The 18484-nt window shown below is 40.5% G+C and overlaps 1 protein-coding gene across 2 annotated transcripts; it reads left to right on the top strand.

Moving 5' to 3' along the window:
- Positions 1-2456: 2456 nt before the first annotated feature.
- Positions 2457-17167, top strand: st8sia5 (ST8 alpha-N-acetyl-neuraminide alpha-2,8-sialyltransferase 5). Of its 2 annotated transcripts, XM_041959997.1 has the most exons (9): positions 2457-3044; positions 7933-8040; positions 8367-8462; positions 11039-11131; positions 12788-12874; positions 13625-13769; positions 13925-14037; positions 14743-14835; positions 14944-17167. In XM_041959997.1, exons 1-9 carry the CDS (start codon positions 2899-2901, stop codon positions 15404-15406), a joined length of 1344 nt encoding a protein of 447 aa, XP_041815931.1. In that variant the 5' UTR covers positions 2457-2898; the 3' UTR covers positions 15407-17167. The 2 variants fall into 2 exon arrangements, with proteins under 2 accessions (XP_041815931.1, XP_041815932.1); XM_041959998.1 differs by lacking the exon at positions 8367-8462.
- Positions 17168-18484: the final 1317 nt, after the last annotated feature.

Here is an 18484-nt window from a genome sequence, read left to right as displayed (position 1 = left end):
TATCACAATATATAGATAGAAAGATACTCACAATTAAATCAGCATAACAAACAAAAGAAAATTAAAAGACAAATAAAGCCAATAGGAATTACAAGCAGCAAACTAGAAAGACACGAGCCGATACAAGTGGGTTTTTTAAAAAAATGTTAAAATCTGGAACAGATTCAGCTGACCTGACCATAGTGTTGGAGCTAAAACAGTAAAAGCATGGTCCCCCTTTGTTTTGAGTTGGGATATTTAATCAGAAGATCTGAGTAACTTTAGCACAGAGGCTTGTGTTGGGTTATAAGTTCAGAAATATAAGAGGGTGCCATGTGATGGAGGACTTTGAAAGTGATCAGGGGGATCTCAAACTGAATACTGAAGCATACAAGAAGCCAGTATAAGTGGGCCAGAATGGGGGTAATGTGCTGTCCTTGTTTGTTTGTCAAAAGCCTGGCTGCTGCATTCTGAACCAGCTGAAGGTGAGCAATCACAGACTTGCTTAAATGTTACAACCATACAATATTAACCAATGCCTTATACGTTCTGCTGTTGGTATATTTCATTGTTTATTGTTTTAGTATATTCTTGTCTTAGTATATTTTCATTTCTGGCATATTTTTTATTGCATTTACATATATTTTTATCTGCATATTAGTTTATTTTATTCTAATATATTTATTTTATTTGATTATCTTTCTTATTGTTTCTAACATGGGGGTTGCAGTGCAGATTTCACTGACATGTTATGCTCAGTGACAATAAAGACGATCTTAAATCCTGAATCTTGAATCTTGAATGTCTCACGTCTTAAGTTTGCTTCGTAGCCATGGAGATGGCTAATCATGGAACTTGTATGAAGCATTGGTTACATGATGACAGGTGTTATAATTCTTTGCTGCTGCTGTGTTGTCTGCTTTGTGAGCTGTACTTGATGGTACTTGAAACAGATTGAATGCTTACACAGTACACAGAGAGTGGGAGGAAGTAGGCATCAGTAGGACCCAACAGCTCATTGCCCGGCAGCCATGGACATGTTCCAAACCCATGATGACAAGCTCTGGGTAGTGACATATAGAATAATATTGCAGATACAAGGAGAGATAAGATTCCTTTGCAGGGTGACAGGGTCAATCTGTCGAGAGAAGTGGAGTCTCTTGCATGCTTCTTTTTGGAGATATGATGTGCGCATCCAACTGGGAGGAGCCCTAGGGCAGCCCCAGAACATACTGGAGGGACTACATATCCAATCTGGCCTGGGACTGCCTCAGGGCCTGAAGGCCATGGCTCAAGAGAAGGCTGTCTTGGCTACTTTGCTCATCCTGCTGCCTTCTGGACCTATAGGCTAAGTGGCAGATAATAAAGTGATGGAGTAAAATATATTATAAGAATTCAAATTTCTGTGCCTCTATCTCACTTTTTGACTGTTCAGTGATGCAGATCACTAAAAGTAACATAACCAAAATTATGTTTGTTTGTTGCACAATATATATAAGTAAAAATAAAGTGTTAGGCTTGAGGTGCAAGACAGATACATTCTGACAGTTCCCACATTTCAGGTCTATAAGAGTCTGACACCATTATGACCATGTGATGGTTAGTCAAGTATTTCTTCTCTCCCATCCACCCACAATTCTGCTGCTTCTTAAGGTGTTAAAGCAACCCAGACTGCACCAGATGGACTTGGATGACGTGATCAAACAGCTGTCAAAGCCAACACTGGCAGAAATCAATGGCACTAATACAGTTATCAGCACCAGCGGCGAAAAGATCCACTGACTTCTGTCAGGAGTTTGGCTCTAAGAAGACGTCACTGTCATGGCATCAGGGTTTACCTCGCCACAGCGTTGCTGTCGAGGCTTGAAATTATCCCCAGGTCCTAAAACAGTGGTGGGACATGCTGAAGTTAACTTCAAAAAGCCATTAGTCATGTACTGCAGAAAATGTTATATTTCACTTCACAAAGTACAGAGGCTAATACTAGTGACACATAAAACCACCTCCATCAACCTGTCATACTGCAAGAAAATAAAATAATAAATATCCTGTGCAGTGCGCGCCAGCATCAGATCTGAAGAAATGACAATGAAATGTAATTGTAGACTATAATAAACAGTTTCGGGCTCTGGTACGTTTTGGCCTAAGGAGGTCAGGTGAACTTGGCTGTATAATGTATTTTGAGTGCGCAGGTGCCTCCTTGTAAAGGAGACCATGACCTTGGGTTTTGGCTGAGTAAGGAGCATCTGAATGAAGCGCGGCGCGCCCCCGGCCGCCAGGCTGAGAAAAGGCGCACCCTCCTCCTGCTTTTCCATTTCAGTCACGCAGTTTTGCTCAGATTGGAGATGAAGCATGGAGGATGTGAGTGTGTGTGTGTGTTACTGTCGCAGCTCGAATCGCTAATTTAAAGGAGGAAAAAAAAACGCGCGTGCCATCGATGCATTTGCTTTATCCGATTTAAACATTTCGAGATTGCTTCTAGACAACCAGCCGTCTGAGCGCGTTATTTTGGATAATCTGCATTGCTTGCGTCCGATCGAGCGGCTGCACCTCGTCGAGACGAGCAGCGCGCAGCATCCGCAATTCCACAATCTCACACGGGACGTTTCATGTTTTTTTCCGCTCGTCCGTTTGCAGAATATATATAAAAACACAGATTTTTTTATTTTTATTTTTTTATTTTTTTTGCTTTTTTGCAAAAGTGGACACAGGCCCACTAATGATTTGTAATTGAGGTCACAAGTGGCGTTAAATTGCGATGCTTATCATCCAGCACCAGTGATGCTGCGGCTCGAGAGCAGTAAAATAGCCTAGAGAGGTGATGGACGATGCCCTGTCCAGCGGGAACAAGACACCGGCGCTCCTGGTCCTGAATGCAGCGGAGAGAGACACCTAACCGGGTGTCACCGTCAGCCCTGGATGCTGCGCCGAAGGATGGCATACGCCGACCCGTCGTCGGGAAAAGATATACTCGGCAACAGATCGCTTTGTTTTATATTTATTTGCGCATTTGGACTCGTCACACTATTGCAGCAGATTCTCTATGGAAAAAACTACATTAAGAGGTAAGTGTCGGTTATTTCCGTTTATCGTCATTAAGAATAGGCAATTAGCGCGCAGGCCTGTTTATAACTCACCTGCTGTAAGGATAACGTACAGCCTTAAAACGCATGTCTTCATAGCTGTTTATGTGAGGCTTTTACTCGGTTTTGATTCCAGTTAATGGCTGAATGGTGAAAAAATGTTCATGATTGATAAACGGATAAATTGCTCAGTATAAATGAGAGTCTTCTGGATGATCTTCATGTCGGGACGTATTGGGAGAACAAGCTTTAATGGCTGCAAAGAACAATAGCAATTAACCATCCATCTTTTTTTCCCAGTGGCATAGAAACAGTTTCCATTGGATTTATTTTTTTGATATTTTCTGAAAATGAAGCATCACATTCATACCATACACAGTGCCCAATCTGTGTATGGTAATGGTTTCCCTTTCTTTCTTTTTTTTCGCCAAAGATCTTTATTTGATTTTCCGTTTCAGCCTTCTTGACTGGTCCTAGCCTACATCTTACAGAGGTATCAGATTATCATAATGCAGCTGAAAGCTATTGGAGCTGATGATGATTACAGATTTCAACGTGATAAAGATGATGTGTATTTCTTACTGGTCCCTGTCAATAAATCATTTTACCAGGTTGCACTCACAGCCCCTGCAGAGCCATGTTTTATAATACTTCTGCAACAGTATTTATCTGTCTGATATGGATTCTTGAGCTGAACCCTGGCTGGAAGTCTACTTTTGCATCTAAACCCACTTAAAGACCCATAAATTGCAGCCCCCTTTCCTTTACAATCTGAGACAAATTTCAGTGTGAGACGAGCAGATGCTGAGAAGCCGGGATGTTTGATCTTTAGGTGGTTTAAAGAATCTCACAAAGAACACAAAATCTCACTCCAAACAAAAGGAACAATCTGAGAAAACCCCACCTCCAGATATTTTACAGACAGCACATATATGTTTACATCCAAGCAAACATATATGTGCTGCAATCTGAAAGCTCCCCACAGCTAACCCCTCCCCTGCCACCCTGCTGGGCTGGTCTGACAGTACTCAATGTGGATTCATGGCATCCCCACCTCTGCGGTGAGATGCATGAATTCAGACCCGACACATGCACCTTTCTTTCTTCGCCTGTGCCCTTACTCCTAGCGCTCGGCCTAGGAGGTGGGTCGAGTGGGATGGGGTGGGGGGGGGCAAGCCGCACAACATAAACCAGTGGGCTCAGCGGCAGCCATTTTGCTACAGTCTGTCTGCACACACACCTCAGTGCAAGTGGGGGAGAGAGAGGAAGGGGAAGGCAAGAGTGAGAGACTGAGAGCGAGCGATGAAATGCTTGTGTTTGCATGTGTGTTTGTGTGTGATGCAGTGTGAGAGAGAGGGAGAAGACGTCATCTCATGATGTCTCTCCAAGCATAAACAGTCAGATGTCCACATGGGTTCGACCACACCCAGCCTCATCCCCCGTCAAGCCCAGGCGTTAGGAGATGCATCACAGAAAAAACTAGTCTACAAATTGAGGCGTTTATGCTAGAACGGCGGCAGAGGAGACATTTGGGTGCTTAGATTGAATGATTGGATGAAATGGGGAGTAACAGTTCAGATCTCCAAAGGTCAAAGGGCCCTTCTCTAAATGTAGCGTTGTATTTGACACATCTGGCCGTTGAGTTTCCTTGGAGTCACTTTATGGTGTCGCATGAATCCTCTTCCTACCCTCCTTCACCCACATTAGGAAGCAGGTGTGGGAGGATGTAGGATTATAAAATGGCAGTGGCAGATTGAAGAGGGAGGGTTATTATATGATCAGAGAGAGTGACACACTTCTGCAAAGGAAGTCATCTTAACTTTCAACTCTATTTGACTTGAAGAGGCCGATATCTAAAAATACTTGCAGCTGGAAAGAGTCGCAGCAGAGGCCCCAGGCTGCAGCGGGCTGGTTAGTAACCGCCTGACAATGAGCACCGTGCATGTGGCTGTCACTCATGATTATCTTCATTGTTAATGTGTAAAACACCAGGAAAAAGGTGCCATCTTTGAATTTCTTGAAAAAGAATATCCATTTTCAGTGATACAAAACAAATAGAGCGGACATAAATGACACAAATGATTACTTACTTGTTGGCTTTATGGTAAATACTCTGCAGACTGACTAACTGATTAATCAAAAAACGAATCACTTCTGTACATGTGACTCTTCATGAACCCTTCTTGATGCATTATGTCTTTGGGTCTTATCTCCCTGATTCTGACCAGTTTTCTGTGTTTTTATTTTTTATTTTTAGTTTCAGCTTGCAGATGACAGAGCTGTACGTACATACCAACGCATGGGAGCTCTATTTCATAATTTATAAGTCACTGCACTTTACAGGAGTGATCCCCTGTTAAAAGTTAATGCAGAGAGGAAACAAGAGAGAGAGCGCAAGGAAAGCGCATCTGTTTTTGCACAATCTGATATCGCCGTTGTTGCTGTTGTTCCTACAACTATAATTAAGGCTGCTCCTTGGACCATTATTGCAACTGTCATGTTTCTATGACGCCGTAGCTTTGCAACTGGGGGAAAAAGACCAGAAAAACACACGAGGCGATCATGGTTAATGCTGTGAAAGGGTCTATTTTAACCCAAACTGTGATCTTTTCCTCAAGCTAACCAAGTGTTTTGTTGCGTAGTCCTGACCAAACTGCAGCAGAAAACTGAAAATAAAAAAGAAAATGAAAATAATAACGATATGAAAATAGATCCCACAATGGACACAAGCTCCAGTTTGTCTCAGTCCCGTGCTTGGCCCATTCTTTCACTATGACCTGCTCCCTTGATGTTTCTGGAGCAACATTAATTATGATGTAAGAATAACACCAGCAAGGCCATCTCAGATAAACCTCTGTTTATTATTCTAGTTCTGGTTTTGGTAAGGACAATAAAGCATCTGCCCATCTGAAGTAGTCTTTAGTGGTTACACAGGACATACTAAATGGACATCTGAGTCGATGTGCCCACCCTTTCCTGAAACCCGAAATCTCATAACCCTTAAGTGTCCTTCCTGCTTGCAAGAAGCATGAACAATGCTGAAGGGCAGAACCAGAGCACATTAGTGCTGCAGAACAACTTTGTGCTTGTTGTTTATCTGATCTAATGCGTACATTACTTTCTGGATTGTGCACATAATCGAGTCAATGGGAGGTCAGTTGGCTTTTATTATCTGGATTGAAGTCTGTTGCTTGATCTGCGAGTTGGAAGCAGCAACATGAGATTGATTAAGGTTTTTTTTGACAGTCACAACACTGGAAAATATCAGTATTGGACAATCTCTGTGATATCGATCAACTCACAGCATTTTAGTTAGAAATCAAGATTTAATTTAATTGCATGGACAGTTGTCCTCTCATAGGCACACATCCCAAAACCGAGGCACAAACATCTCTCTGATTTTAGGGTGCTCTGTTCTGCAGCTGGCTGCAGAGTGTCGTTGAGATGTTGAAGCAGCACTCAGAGGACCCGAATGTGCCAGCAGATCAGCGCTGAGATGAGTTTGACGATGAATGCCCTCGCACATAATGCACCCAGAAAGGCTCTCTTTGGGTTCAGTTTCCCTGCTGAATTTAGCACAACACCCACAGAGCACTCACAGAAATGAGTCACACATGAATACTTGCATAATAATCAGTCCGTAAGAGGAGAAGCTGTTCACCCACTGATATTTGGGTATGGAATTTGAATAGTGTGCTCACAAATGAAGATGTAACAACTCCTACCTAAAGGAAAAGTCTGGTTATATTCTATGTATTTCATAATCTAAACAAATCCCATGAAAAGACCAAAGCCTGATACAGCGTATTCCTCTGTTACATAGACCTTGTTTGTCGTCCAAAAACTGAGTACAGTACATACATGATCTTTGAAATACAAGCCAACACATAAAACCTGTGACTGAAAATAGTCTCAACAAATACACAATTTTCTCCTGAGTAATGTTTGCTATAAACAACAGTGTTTGCCAACAGTGACAAAAATGTAGAATGTTGCAGGCCATATCCTTTAATTCACAATTAAATATGCTTGATTTGATCTAAGTTTTCCTTGTTCTAAGCCCAAAAATGACTCCTCGTAGATTACTGTGAAGCCCCTCCTCTCTCTAAATGTCAGAACGCACAACATCTGCATAATTTGAAGGCTATGAACCACCTGCACCGAATGGCCTCCTCTGATGTGATGGTTTTAGTGAAAAATTATGTAGCAGAGGTCCAGATATCCTGACATCTATATTCACAATGCAGCCAAAGCTTCTTTTCATTAGACGCAGACAAGTTGAGATAACCCCACAGAAAAAAAAAAAAATGTTTTCACAGGCTGTGTAGTGCTAAACATGGCTAGTAAACCCATTTTTATGCACAAATCCCCCTTTAACAGTGATATCTCGTTGAATATATGGTATAAAGAGGCTATTTTGTACTACCTACACTTAGCAAATCAGTTGGCATCTCTTCCTAAGAAGTAATTTGACATTCGCAGCAGCACTGGCAGCAATTATTGCTCCTCCCTTAACTCACTCTGACTTTGGTATATTGAATTACAAGTCTAACACTCGTGCAGGCCAATATTGCAGGGTGTAAGTGTTTGACTCACACTCAGGATAGTGGCAACAGCCCAGCAGAGCATAAACTAATCGTTTAAACCATGATGTCATTAACAGACAATTCATTTTAACCATGTTTGGTGTCATACCTTGACTGCTTTCTTGAGCCAAAAAGCTGGTCCGCCTGATTGTATATGTGTACGAGTGCGTGAATGTGCAAATTTGAGCTTTGTGAGTGAACACATGGGCTTGGTTGTATGTGTTTGACATTTGCACAGTGAGGACAATAAATCCCAAAAATAAACTGACTCATTTTCTTACTAGTGCGCAACAGTTTAGCCGACTCAAAGGGGACGAGACAGGAAATTGGACCGGTCCCGTTAATTTCTCGGATGATGGATCTCTGAAGCCTGCCAGAAATGGAAGGAAAAGGTACCTTTCCAGCCTGACTGACTGCACAACACCTCTGACAAAAGAGAGTGTGTGAGAGAGAGAGAAAGAGAGAGATGGAGTGAGAGAGAACACAAGTTTCAAATCCATCTTAGTGACGACCCAGCCCTGCATGTGTGGACTGGGCCGCTGATATGCCCACCAGGCTCCTCAGATGCTATAGAGAGAACACAAGCAGCATATTTGCATTTTTTTTTCTCTACATGTTTTGAAATCTGCAGATTTAGCAAGTTAGCAGGGGTGGTGATGTCACAGGACTACATCACGCATTTAACTCTAACTTAACCTACCTGTCTGCATGTTGACAGATGTTTCCGTCAGAATTTTCAGCCAGATTCACAGATCTCCGTAATAGTCACACCCTGCCTAGCCGATATTAAGAAGAAAAAAAAACGCCCTCAAAGGTAGGCCAGTTTGAAGGCATTTTAAGTATTTTCACAGAAACCCAAGAATGCCTCTTTCTTTTTCATTAGTTTGAAAGGTATAAACTCTCATATTTTTTCAGTGGTGGTTGCACTTCAGATTTGCTCTTGCATGTTGTCTGATCCTGTTCACCTCGACCCCAGATCTCCAAACCCCATCCCCCCTCCAGAAGCTGGTAGAACCACGGTCTCCTGTTGATGTACTGGCTTCTCCTCGTTCCTCTGTGTCCCATCCAGCACCCATTTCCAAATGCCTTGTCCTCCTCAATATGTGTCTCATGTGTTCTGCACAGCTCTGTGTGTATGCCATGTACATAGTGTGGACACTTCTCTGCTCCCCCTATCTCCCCTTCTCACATCTGCATTGTCTCTCTCTGCGACCTGGATTTACCCCTTTTCCACTTTACTTTCCTTGTTACAATAAGACAGGAACCTGCCAGATTTTTTTCCCCCCAAAGCTCCAAATCCTAATTGCACTGAGCAGTAGATGTCAGTATCTGTGGTAAAATGCTGGTTAGTCTGGATTGGTTTTTAACCAGCATTGTACAGTTAAACAAAGATGCCATACGGGATGAAATTCATCTCATCAAGTGAATAATTGTCTTGCTTTTAGAACTGAACAGAGAACACTTGCAAAGGTTTCATCATCTTAGCTAAAACAAGCATGAATAGCCCCATTCGAAGGGTCAAATATATGATACAAAACCTCAGAAATACACTGCATCATCAGGTGGATGTAGACAACCAGTTTCATTGTTCCTTATTTGTACGACTCCATCCCAGTATCTTGTTCCTTTAACGCATCCCTCCATTGTATTGCTCGTTGTGTTCTTTCATGACTATTATTATTTTTAACTCATTTACCTCCACAGCCACAGGTAATATTTCCATCTTCCTAAACACCACACTACATCCTATCTATCTGATGACAGCAAACAATATTCTAACAAGCACATATTGCAATTGCTGCCATTTTGGAATTAAATCCCCTGACCTTCCCTCGAGCATTACTTTAAAAATAGATTCAAATGTACCTCAGAAACTTTGATTCCTGTACAGATCGATATCTTTATTTATATAAAACTAGTTTATTTAGAGAGAGATGACTGTCAGTTCTTTGGCCTTTTGCCCAAAACCTAAAAGGAAAATTGTAGATCAGGGCTGATGAGAGAATCCCTCTGGGAGTGAAACTATTGCTGATTATACGAAATCATTTGGATGTTAATGGACATCTCTCACATTTTAATGCCTGCGTAGTAATTTGCATGTAAGTTTCAAGACTTTAAGTTACATTTTGATGCACTTACTTAAGTCATTATGGAGTTACAAAACCATAATCCATCATATAATTAGATGTAACAATGTGAGGAGTTAAAGAGGTTTCTTCCTCTCTATGGTTTGAGTCCCCTGACTTAGATATTAAATATTTCTTATTATTTAATATATCATAAAACCTTTATTTGTCAATTTCAGTAAATTCCCCTCTAAGTAAAAATGCAAACTCCAACACACAAACACACATTTTATCCAGACTGCACATGGATTGCATGTAAAAACAATGCTCTGCTGCATCAGTGCACAGATAAATGGCAACTTGTTGACACCTTGATATGAATTCGACCTTCCCTGCAGAACCATTTTGTCAAATCCACCAACACACAGTCACACCACCATACTGAAGACATTATTTTGTATGCTTTTGGTTAATGTTGCCATTTCAATGCAATGACTGTTTTATATGTGTAAAATCAATCTCGCAGATTCTTTAGCTCTAGTTAAAAATACTAATTTCCAAAAACCTTATTGCTTATTTCCACCATGTTATGATAACCTGTTTGCATGAACACCTGTGCATGTGTTTATACACACAATCTAACGAAATATCAATAAATCAGCCACTGAGTCAAAATTTCATGTTATCGCAGTTAATTACAGTATATAAATGTATAACTATTCTGTACTACCTCACACAAAAGCATGTCCACCAGGCACTAAACTTAAACAAGCTATGTACTGGAAACAACCCCAACTGTTCTGAATTAATATACAGCATATATATATATATATATATATATATATATATATATATATATATATATATATATATATATATATATATATATATATATATATATATATATATATATATATTCCAATTACAGAATACGAGCGTTAAAATTCTCCCCATAACCTATTAAGTAGGTAAAAATATGAGAAGTATTAATTTTGTAAAGTTAGTGTATCACATTGGTTTAGACTAAGATGTAACAGAATCTGGTGCAAGTGTCCAGTAAACAGTATGTTACTCTCCTGTTTGTGACGCCTAAAATCAGTTTCATCACTTCTGTCATTTGTCATCCCACAATGCTATACCGATATTCTATTATTTCATTAAGTCAAACCATAGACATTTTGTAGTAAATATAAGATTTTTTCCTTTACACGCTGTTATATATATTTATATATATTGCATTTTATCCACTATTTGTTTATTAATTCTGTTGATTCTCTTGTGTGTGGAGCGTTTAGGCAGAGGATGACTGTGTCTGTCCCTCCAGGTATCTGGAGAACTATGATGGCTCCTTTGAGTACAACTCCACTGCATGCAGGGAGCTCAGACAGGAGATTATGGACGTCAAAGTCCTGACAATGTGAGTGATCATTATGACATGTCCAACAAATGTAGCCGACAACCGTGTTTAGGATAACCTCTATTTTTCCCCTAAGGCAATCCTCAAGCACCTGTCAGGTACGTATAGAGTCAATTCACCACCTGATTTATGATATATGAATGTATTTCAGCTCCCAAATGAAGTCAATATCAGGTTTGAAAACACAACTAACAATCCTAATTAGCATCAAAATATTGTCTGTGGGACCTTAAAAGGACTAGGAGAGAGAGTAGCAAGGTTAGCCTACAGCCATGCTAGCTGCTATGTGGGGATTAATTTAGGCACAGCACTGCTTTAAGCAACATGCTAACATTAGCATGCCAAGACGTTAACAGTGAGAAAGCAAACGTGATATTTAGCAGGTGTGGAGTTTTCCATGTTCAACGTTTTAGATTCAGCATGTTAGCATGCTAAACAGCTCTAACTAGCACCAAACAAAGTACAGTTGAGTCTGAAAGTCACTGGGTTTGCGAGTATTTTGTCAGGAATTAGTATTGGGCGAGCTATGATTTTGGCCTGACGGTGGCGCTTGATGAGAAGCCACCAAAGTTACTACAATACGTCCTGAGGGGAATATGAATGTGTGTACCAAATTTCATGGCTATTCATCCATATCCAGTAGCAGTTGAGACATTTCCCTCAAAAACTGCGAATGTCAACCTCATGGCGGCACAAGAGGAAATGTCACAGGATCACAGAAGCCGACAGGATGATCCTCTGGAGACCATGAATGTCTGTACAACATCTCATGGCACTCCATCCAATAGTTGTTGAGTTGTTTCAGTGTGAACTGGAGTGGCCCACAATGCCTTCCCTAAAGAACGCTGCTTGCGTGACTAAAAATACACAACAAGAGACAACAGAAGAGTATGTAGTGTTAATATATGATTGGCAGTATGTATTGTGAATATATTTCAAACATGTTCAGTTTATTTAATAGTAAGCGTGGTAGGTAGGTAGAACAATGCTCAAAATCTTGCCACAACATCCAACTTTTAGCATTTTATCACCAAAATTTTATGGCTGAAAGTTGTTTTACTTTTATTGTCAGTCTAATTGCGTCTCACTGCTAATAACACATTTTCACATAATGCAGCAGATTATTTGTCAGATTCATCACACCCCTCAATGAGCCAGTTGTGCCGACGGCAATTTGAGCAGCGCATTTCCTCATGAACGTGAACCTTGTCCAGTGACCTTTTGTGCGTCTCCCTCAGGCTGCCAAACTTTAATGTCGAACGCATTCTTGGAGCTTGATGAAGGGCCATGGGCCACTCTGACTGAGGCAGAGAACAGCTGCTGTCACTGTGCCAGACAGACAAGTAATGGTGCCACCCTGCCTCCCGAAGCAAATCACATCTCGCAATCATCTCAAGGGAAATGTCAGATCAAGGGCAGCTATTTACAGACACGCTCGATGAAGCCACTGTCTTTGTATTAGCGATTCTAGATCAAGCAGCATCACAGAGTAATCACAGAATGATCACTGCAATTCTCTGTCCCCTTGATTGTCTTCTTAAGTCGTCATGGTGATCTTTCTTCACTTTACTACCCTTGTAGAGACATGGTAAATCGGAAAAAACATGGCCATGGGTATCCCTCCTTATTCCACAAGTCTCTCTGCCTGTCTGCCAGGGTGAAAACCTCAGAGCTGTTTGAGCGATGGCGAAACCTGCAGGTTTGCAGATGGGAGCAGAACAAAGAGGAGACCAGCAACTTCAAGTAAGCATGACTCAGTCTCAGCCGAAGACATTTCATCATCACCCCTCAATTAGCACACTGCACACACTCTTTTCTTCTGCTATCTCTGTTTAAGGCACCACCTTCAACCCCAGTGTCCTAACTGGTGTCCTAAACAGCTCAAAAAACATACTCAACATTAATTCAATACTTTAAAATGCCTTAATTTTATAATGATGATTTTTTAAAAATCATGATTTTTAACTGATAAGCTTCAGACGTCTGCCATTTAAAATGACACATCACTTCTGTTTTGAAGTCTAAGAGACTCCAGCTGCAAAACACGATGAAATAAAGTGAAATATATTCTCTATATCTGTGATTGGTGTTCGCACAATCGTTTGTGCAAGACTGCTGCTAAATAGGTCTATGTTGGAGTTGAATTGACCCCAAACATAAACAACAATGCAGAGTAACATTCTGCACATTTCTTAGTCTGTAAAAAACAATTTGTTTGTTCATAGCCCAATAATATACACAAAAACATGCATGAAATGTTTTCTTTTGCATTTTGTCACCTTCATCAAATGTGAAAGCCCAGTTTGTTTTATAATAAGATCATGAGAAAAGAGAAGAAAATATTCAGCAAAAAAAGAGGTTTATTTTGCAAATATTGTTTTCACACGTACAGAAGTGGGCTCTATAGTAAAACTAATAATTTTGCTCTTGCTACTAATTTGAAGTCATTTATAAATAAACTAACCCCATCCTCTCCTTGGTGTCCTCCTTAAGGATGTCTCTGTCTCGCTGCTGTAACGCTCCTTCATTTCTGTTCACCACCAAGAGGAACACTCCTGCAGGGACCAAGCTGAGGTACGAGGTGGACACCAGTGGTATCCTTCCCATCACCACTGAGGTCTTCAAAATGTTCCCAGATGTGAGTCCATCACTGTTTGCTATGTTCTTCAATATTAGCTTCTCTTATTTTGCCGTTGGTCTGATGCTGCAAACCTGGTGACAAGATCTATTTGGTTTCAAGAACCCTCAATGCTGTTTGTCTGAATTTAACAAAAATATGTCTGCCTCATCCAGGATATGCCGTATTCCAAATCACAGTACAAGAAGTGTGCTGTCATTGGAAATGGCGGCATCATCAAGAACAGCAAATGTGGAAAGGAAATTGACTCGGCAGATTTTGTCTTTAGGTATTCAGGTTATAATCCTTCAGTGTTTGTCGTGATAATTAATTCATTAATTTTGCTCACCATTAAGATTGTGATTATTAGGATTTATTTTATTTTGGGGGGAATAGAATTTTTGTTTTGCACTTGGCAAATCACCCCCAGTTTTACATTTTTTATTATAAATCTAACATTTGCATAATGTGTACTTAATATGGGTTCTCTGTGACTGGCTGTTGCTAGGCCTCATTCCCCTTAGCTACTGTTGCTATGCCTGTCAAGCTTTTCTGTTCTACCTATGCACTGTGGACGATTTACAACTTGAAATTCTTAATAATTTTGTAACAACGGGTCCTTGATTACAGACATATGTAAATAACAGCACACTACATTTTGTCTATCAGACCTGCTAATTTTCAGGTGCACCAGTGCGACCAATGAAAATGCTTAGCTGCACTGACAGATTTTAGTGAAGCATCACTCGACGACAGCCCCATGCACACTGCTTCAACATGTTGAGAAATCCAGAGCTTGACAGGCTAGTTAAAGCTAAGCTGTGATTGGAGGGGTTTAGCAAACCGTAAGCTAAGTTTGATTTATTGTTAGAGGCCAAACTATCATGTGATTAGTTGTGCAGCTCTAGATTATGTCTTCCCAGCATGCCTAGTTTGAGATGTGTCAAATCAAATGCATTTGGACTCCTTTGTCAGTGGATTTTCTTCTTTGCAGGTGCAACATACCTCCTATTAATGAGAAGTACACAGCCGATGTCGGCACTAAAACAGATCTGGTGACAATAAATCCGAGCATTATCACGGAGAGGTACTGTAAATATGGGTGTGAGCGAGGAGTCAGAGTGATACCTCTCAGTCTGTATTTAGTGTCCTTCGCTTTTGGCTTTTTTCATCTCTTGTTTGACTTCCTCTGCAGATTTCAGAAGCTGGAGAAATGGCGGCGACCGTTTTATGAAGTCCTCCAGAATTACGAGAACTCCTCAGTGGTGCTTCCCGCTTTCTACAACACCCGCAACACCGATGTATCTTTCAGAGTGAAGTACATGCTGGATGACTTCGACTCGCAGAGAGGCGTGTTTTTCTTCCACCCGCAGTACCTGCTTAACGTGCAGCGTTTCTGGGCAGTGCAGGGCGTCCGGGCCAAGCGGCTCAGCAGCGGCCTGATGCTCGTGACCGCCGCCTTAGAGATGTGCGAGGAAGTCCACCTCTACGGTTTCTGGGCGTTTCCCATGAACCCCTCCGGCATCTTCATCACTCACCATTACTATGACAACGTCAAGCCACGGCCGGGCTTCCATGCGATGCCCCATGAAATTTTCAACTTCATTCACATGCATACTCGTGGCATCATTAACGTGCACACGGGGCAGTGCACGTGATTCCTCACTCCTCTACATTTTACCTTTTAGTTGGTTCACTTTGAATCAGTTTAGCCTGCTGTTTTATTTCAGTCAATGAGACAGTTCACTTTTTCCTCCCTATTGAAAAAGAGAGTAGGCCTTCGGAGCGCACACTTCTTCGCTCTCACTAATTCAACGACACACTGAAGGTTGCTTGCTTTAATTGCCAACATACTTCTCTTTTTGATGTGTACCTTAAGTTATTTATTTAGTCAATCAAATCACTATGGTTATATCTGACTTTCTAACCATAGGATGCTTGTTTTTAATGTGAAAGTGGTCTTCATAGTGATGTTGTTTCTGTGAAGTTTTCTAGTGGCTCTGCTGTACAGAGGTGTTGTTTTCTACTCAACGTTGCACAAATATTTACGCTGAAATGGGTCGCAGTGGGTGTCTTTCTGCCCCTCATCCCCCCTCTCTCTCTTCTCTCTTTATCTCAGACACTCTGTGGGTGTGGCAGCTTTTAATGTTTGTGTAAAACAAAACCTGAACCTTGATATTAAGCTAATACTCAAAAACTGATGAAAAAAAGACAAAATTGTAACATCCAGTTGTCTACTTTTGTAATCTATTTCCTATTGGGTGAATATTTTGAAACGCTACTGAACTGGCCTGTTTTCAGTGGCCTACCTTCTCCCATTTTTCTTCTGATATTTGTGGTGAAAAGGGGTGTATGAGAGGAGCAGTGAAGAGGAGGTTTTCGGCAAAAGTCAGACAAATATCTCACAATGACACCAGTTCATGAAAACTTTGACTTTCAAGGCCGCCGTCCAATTTGTAAAGCAACATAGCTCTGTTGAGCGATCCAGCCTCTCGCTGTCATTCATGTCTTAAGCCATGCTGCCTTATGAGATATCAAACCCTCTAGATGATATGCAATGCACCCGTGTGTTTTGCTTATCTACAAATACATAACATTAAACTCAATCTTAGTTTGTCTCTTAAAGGACATATAAGACTCTCTAAGGTATAGAAATTCATGTGCAGCTCTCAGCTTATATTGTATTGGAATCAGCAGTTCTTACTCCCTGTGAACTCCACTCATAACCATGTAATGCTCTGCATGACTCTACTCTATACTTGGCTTTGTGTGTGCCTGCTTCGATGATCACTGAAATATGTTTACACTTAAGCCTCTACTGATGTTCACAGTGCTTTTGGAGATATATACACAAACCTTTTCACAGAAAAGATGAATGGATTTGTCGCAGTGAATTGTATAATAGTGGATGCAGTTTTCATTGATTAAAGATGCAAGGATGAAGACGGTTGCTGCCCTTTTGTGAAGTGCTACGACACTTTTATTACTACTGTGTTATTTCACCTTACTCTTTGAACTGTGAGCATTCAGTTTGCAACTGAGCACTGGAAAGCTGTGTTGGGTTTTTTTTTACTGTTTATTATGTTGTAGGCTACACTGCAAAAGGTTTTAAGAGACTGTAAATTAATATTTTGTCACTCCTCTGTTCGTGCTTGGCTGTCCTTTGTATTCAAAGGGCATCATTGCTAATAAGATTTAAACATGCTGTTTCTTTCCTCATTTATTCAAACTCTTTGTGTGTTAATGCACAAGAGATATGAGTTAACAAATATGAACACCAAAAATCTTTTGGCTTGACCTCTAAATTGTTGTACAGACACAACTAAATCAAGAATGGAAAAGGAAGGGAACTGGTCTGTGTACTGAATGGAGGTAATATATAACACAGTGCTTCTTAACTGACTCTGGATCATTCTTTATACTGGTATTGTGTTTGTAAATAAACTTCTTTGGATTTTCTCACTTGTATGTTTATGGATTAATTATTCTTTTGTTATGAGTGGGGTTTGTCATAAATAAGAATATATTTAATATGCTGCCTGATTAACAAGATTTTTCAGATTTTGTGTTGACCGCGACATGCTGTGCTTGCTGAGGGCGACACAGGACGACACAAGATGCTAATTTAACTGCTTCATTTCAGACCAGTTAACCTTTGGTTTGTCTCCTCCAATTAGCTCGTTAAGCAAAGCTACTGTCAACACCTCAATAATTAAGCAGCAGCCGGTGTCAGTGTCCTCTCACAGACTGACTCAGTGAAGGATGGCTCCACCGAGTCGGCAAGCACAAGAAAGGTTAATGCAATCAGTTAGAAATTGAATTTTCTAATGACAGTTGACTTAATATATAGGATGGATTTTAAATAGGTTTAAGGCAGTATTCTCAACTAGGCATATTCATACTCCAGGTGGGTGCCTCTCCATGAATGTAGGATATGCTCAAAGCCTGTGTAGTTTCAGAAACTTAAAAAATCAGATATAATGATTTGATTAGAAATCCAAATGTTGAGTTAGCTGAGCACCAGGTGTGAATGAAAGTGTGTAAAACGTTACTTTGCAAGCCGGCACAGAAGTCGAAACAGTAAGCTAATGTCACAATTAGCTAAAAGTACCGGAAAAAAGCTGAAGTAGTTAACTAAAAGTACTGGATTAAAGATTTAAATAAGCAAAACTACTGGATAAACTGTTGCAATAGCTAGCAAATGTTACCTAGAGGTTAAGGATAAACAGTTAGCTAACTTGAGTTAAAAGTAATGAATAAACAAGCAAAACAGTTAAACGTAATGACAACAGTTGAAAGTAATAAGGCAGCGAAACATACAACTGATTGATTGTCTGAACTGGACTGTGACATTTTGTATTTTATTGTTACGGGATGATTCCTCAGTGCACTGGGTCAAATGAGGTTTGACTCTCTGCTGTAGGTTGGATAATCTGATGTTGAAAGATCAATATGACCAAACTCTGCCCTTCCCCCTGATGCCTGCATTATCAGGTGTCAGGTAGCAGCAATAAGACTAATGGGATGATTTGGCTCATAGTCAGGTGCAGATGTGTACGCTGGTGTGATGGAACTGCAACAAAGATATGCATATGAGGAATTTGTGCTACTGTAAAAACTGTGTTACTGAAGACAGAAGTCTGTCTTACTTTTAGTTACTATTAGTGTAATATTTGATATTTGCTTGGTATTTTTCACATTTCTTTGTCCATTTTAAAACAATACATCATTGCAAA

The sequence above is a fragment of the Chelmon rostratus genome, chromosome 19 (genome assembly GCF_017976325.1).
Source record: "Chelmon rostratus isolate fCheRos1 chromosome 19, fCheRos1.pri, whole genome shotgun sequence".
NCBI classification, from domain to species: domain Eukaryota; kingdom Metazoa; phylum Chordata; class Actinopteri; order Chaetodontiformes; family Chaetodontidae; genus Chelmon; species Chelmon rostratus.
This window is presented reverse-complemented; position numbering and strand designations above follow the sequence as displayed.

What these genes read in the sequence shown, in the direction of transcription:
- st8sia5 (XM_041959997.1), top strand. Translation starts at nt 2,899, where the DNA reads ATGCTGCGCCGAAGGATGGCATACGCCGACCCGTCGTCGGGAAAAGAT. An exon ending in AAAAAAAAACGCCCTCAAAG is followed by an intron (nt 8,463 to 11,038) that starts GTAGGCCAGTTT and finishes CTGTCCCTCCAG; the next exon opens with GTATCTGGAGAACTATGATG. An exon ending in GAGGAGACCAGCAACTTCAA is followed by an intron (nt 12,875 to 13,624) that starts GTAAGCATGACT and finishes GTCCTCCTTAAG; the next exon opens with GATGTCTCTGTCTCGCTGCT.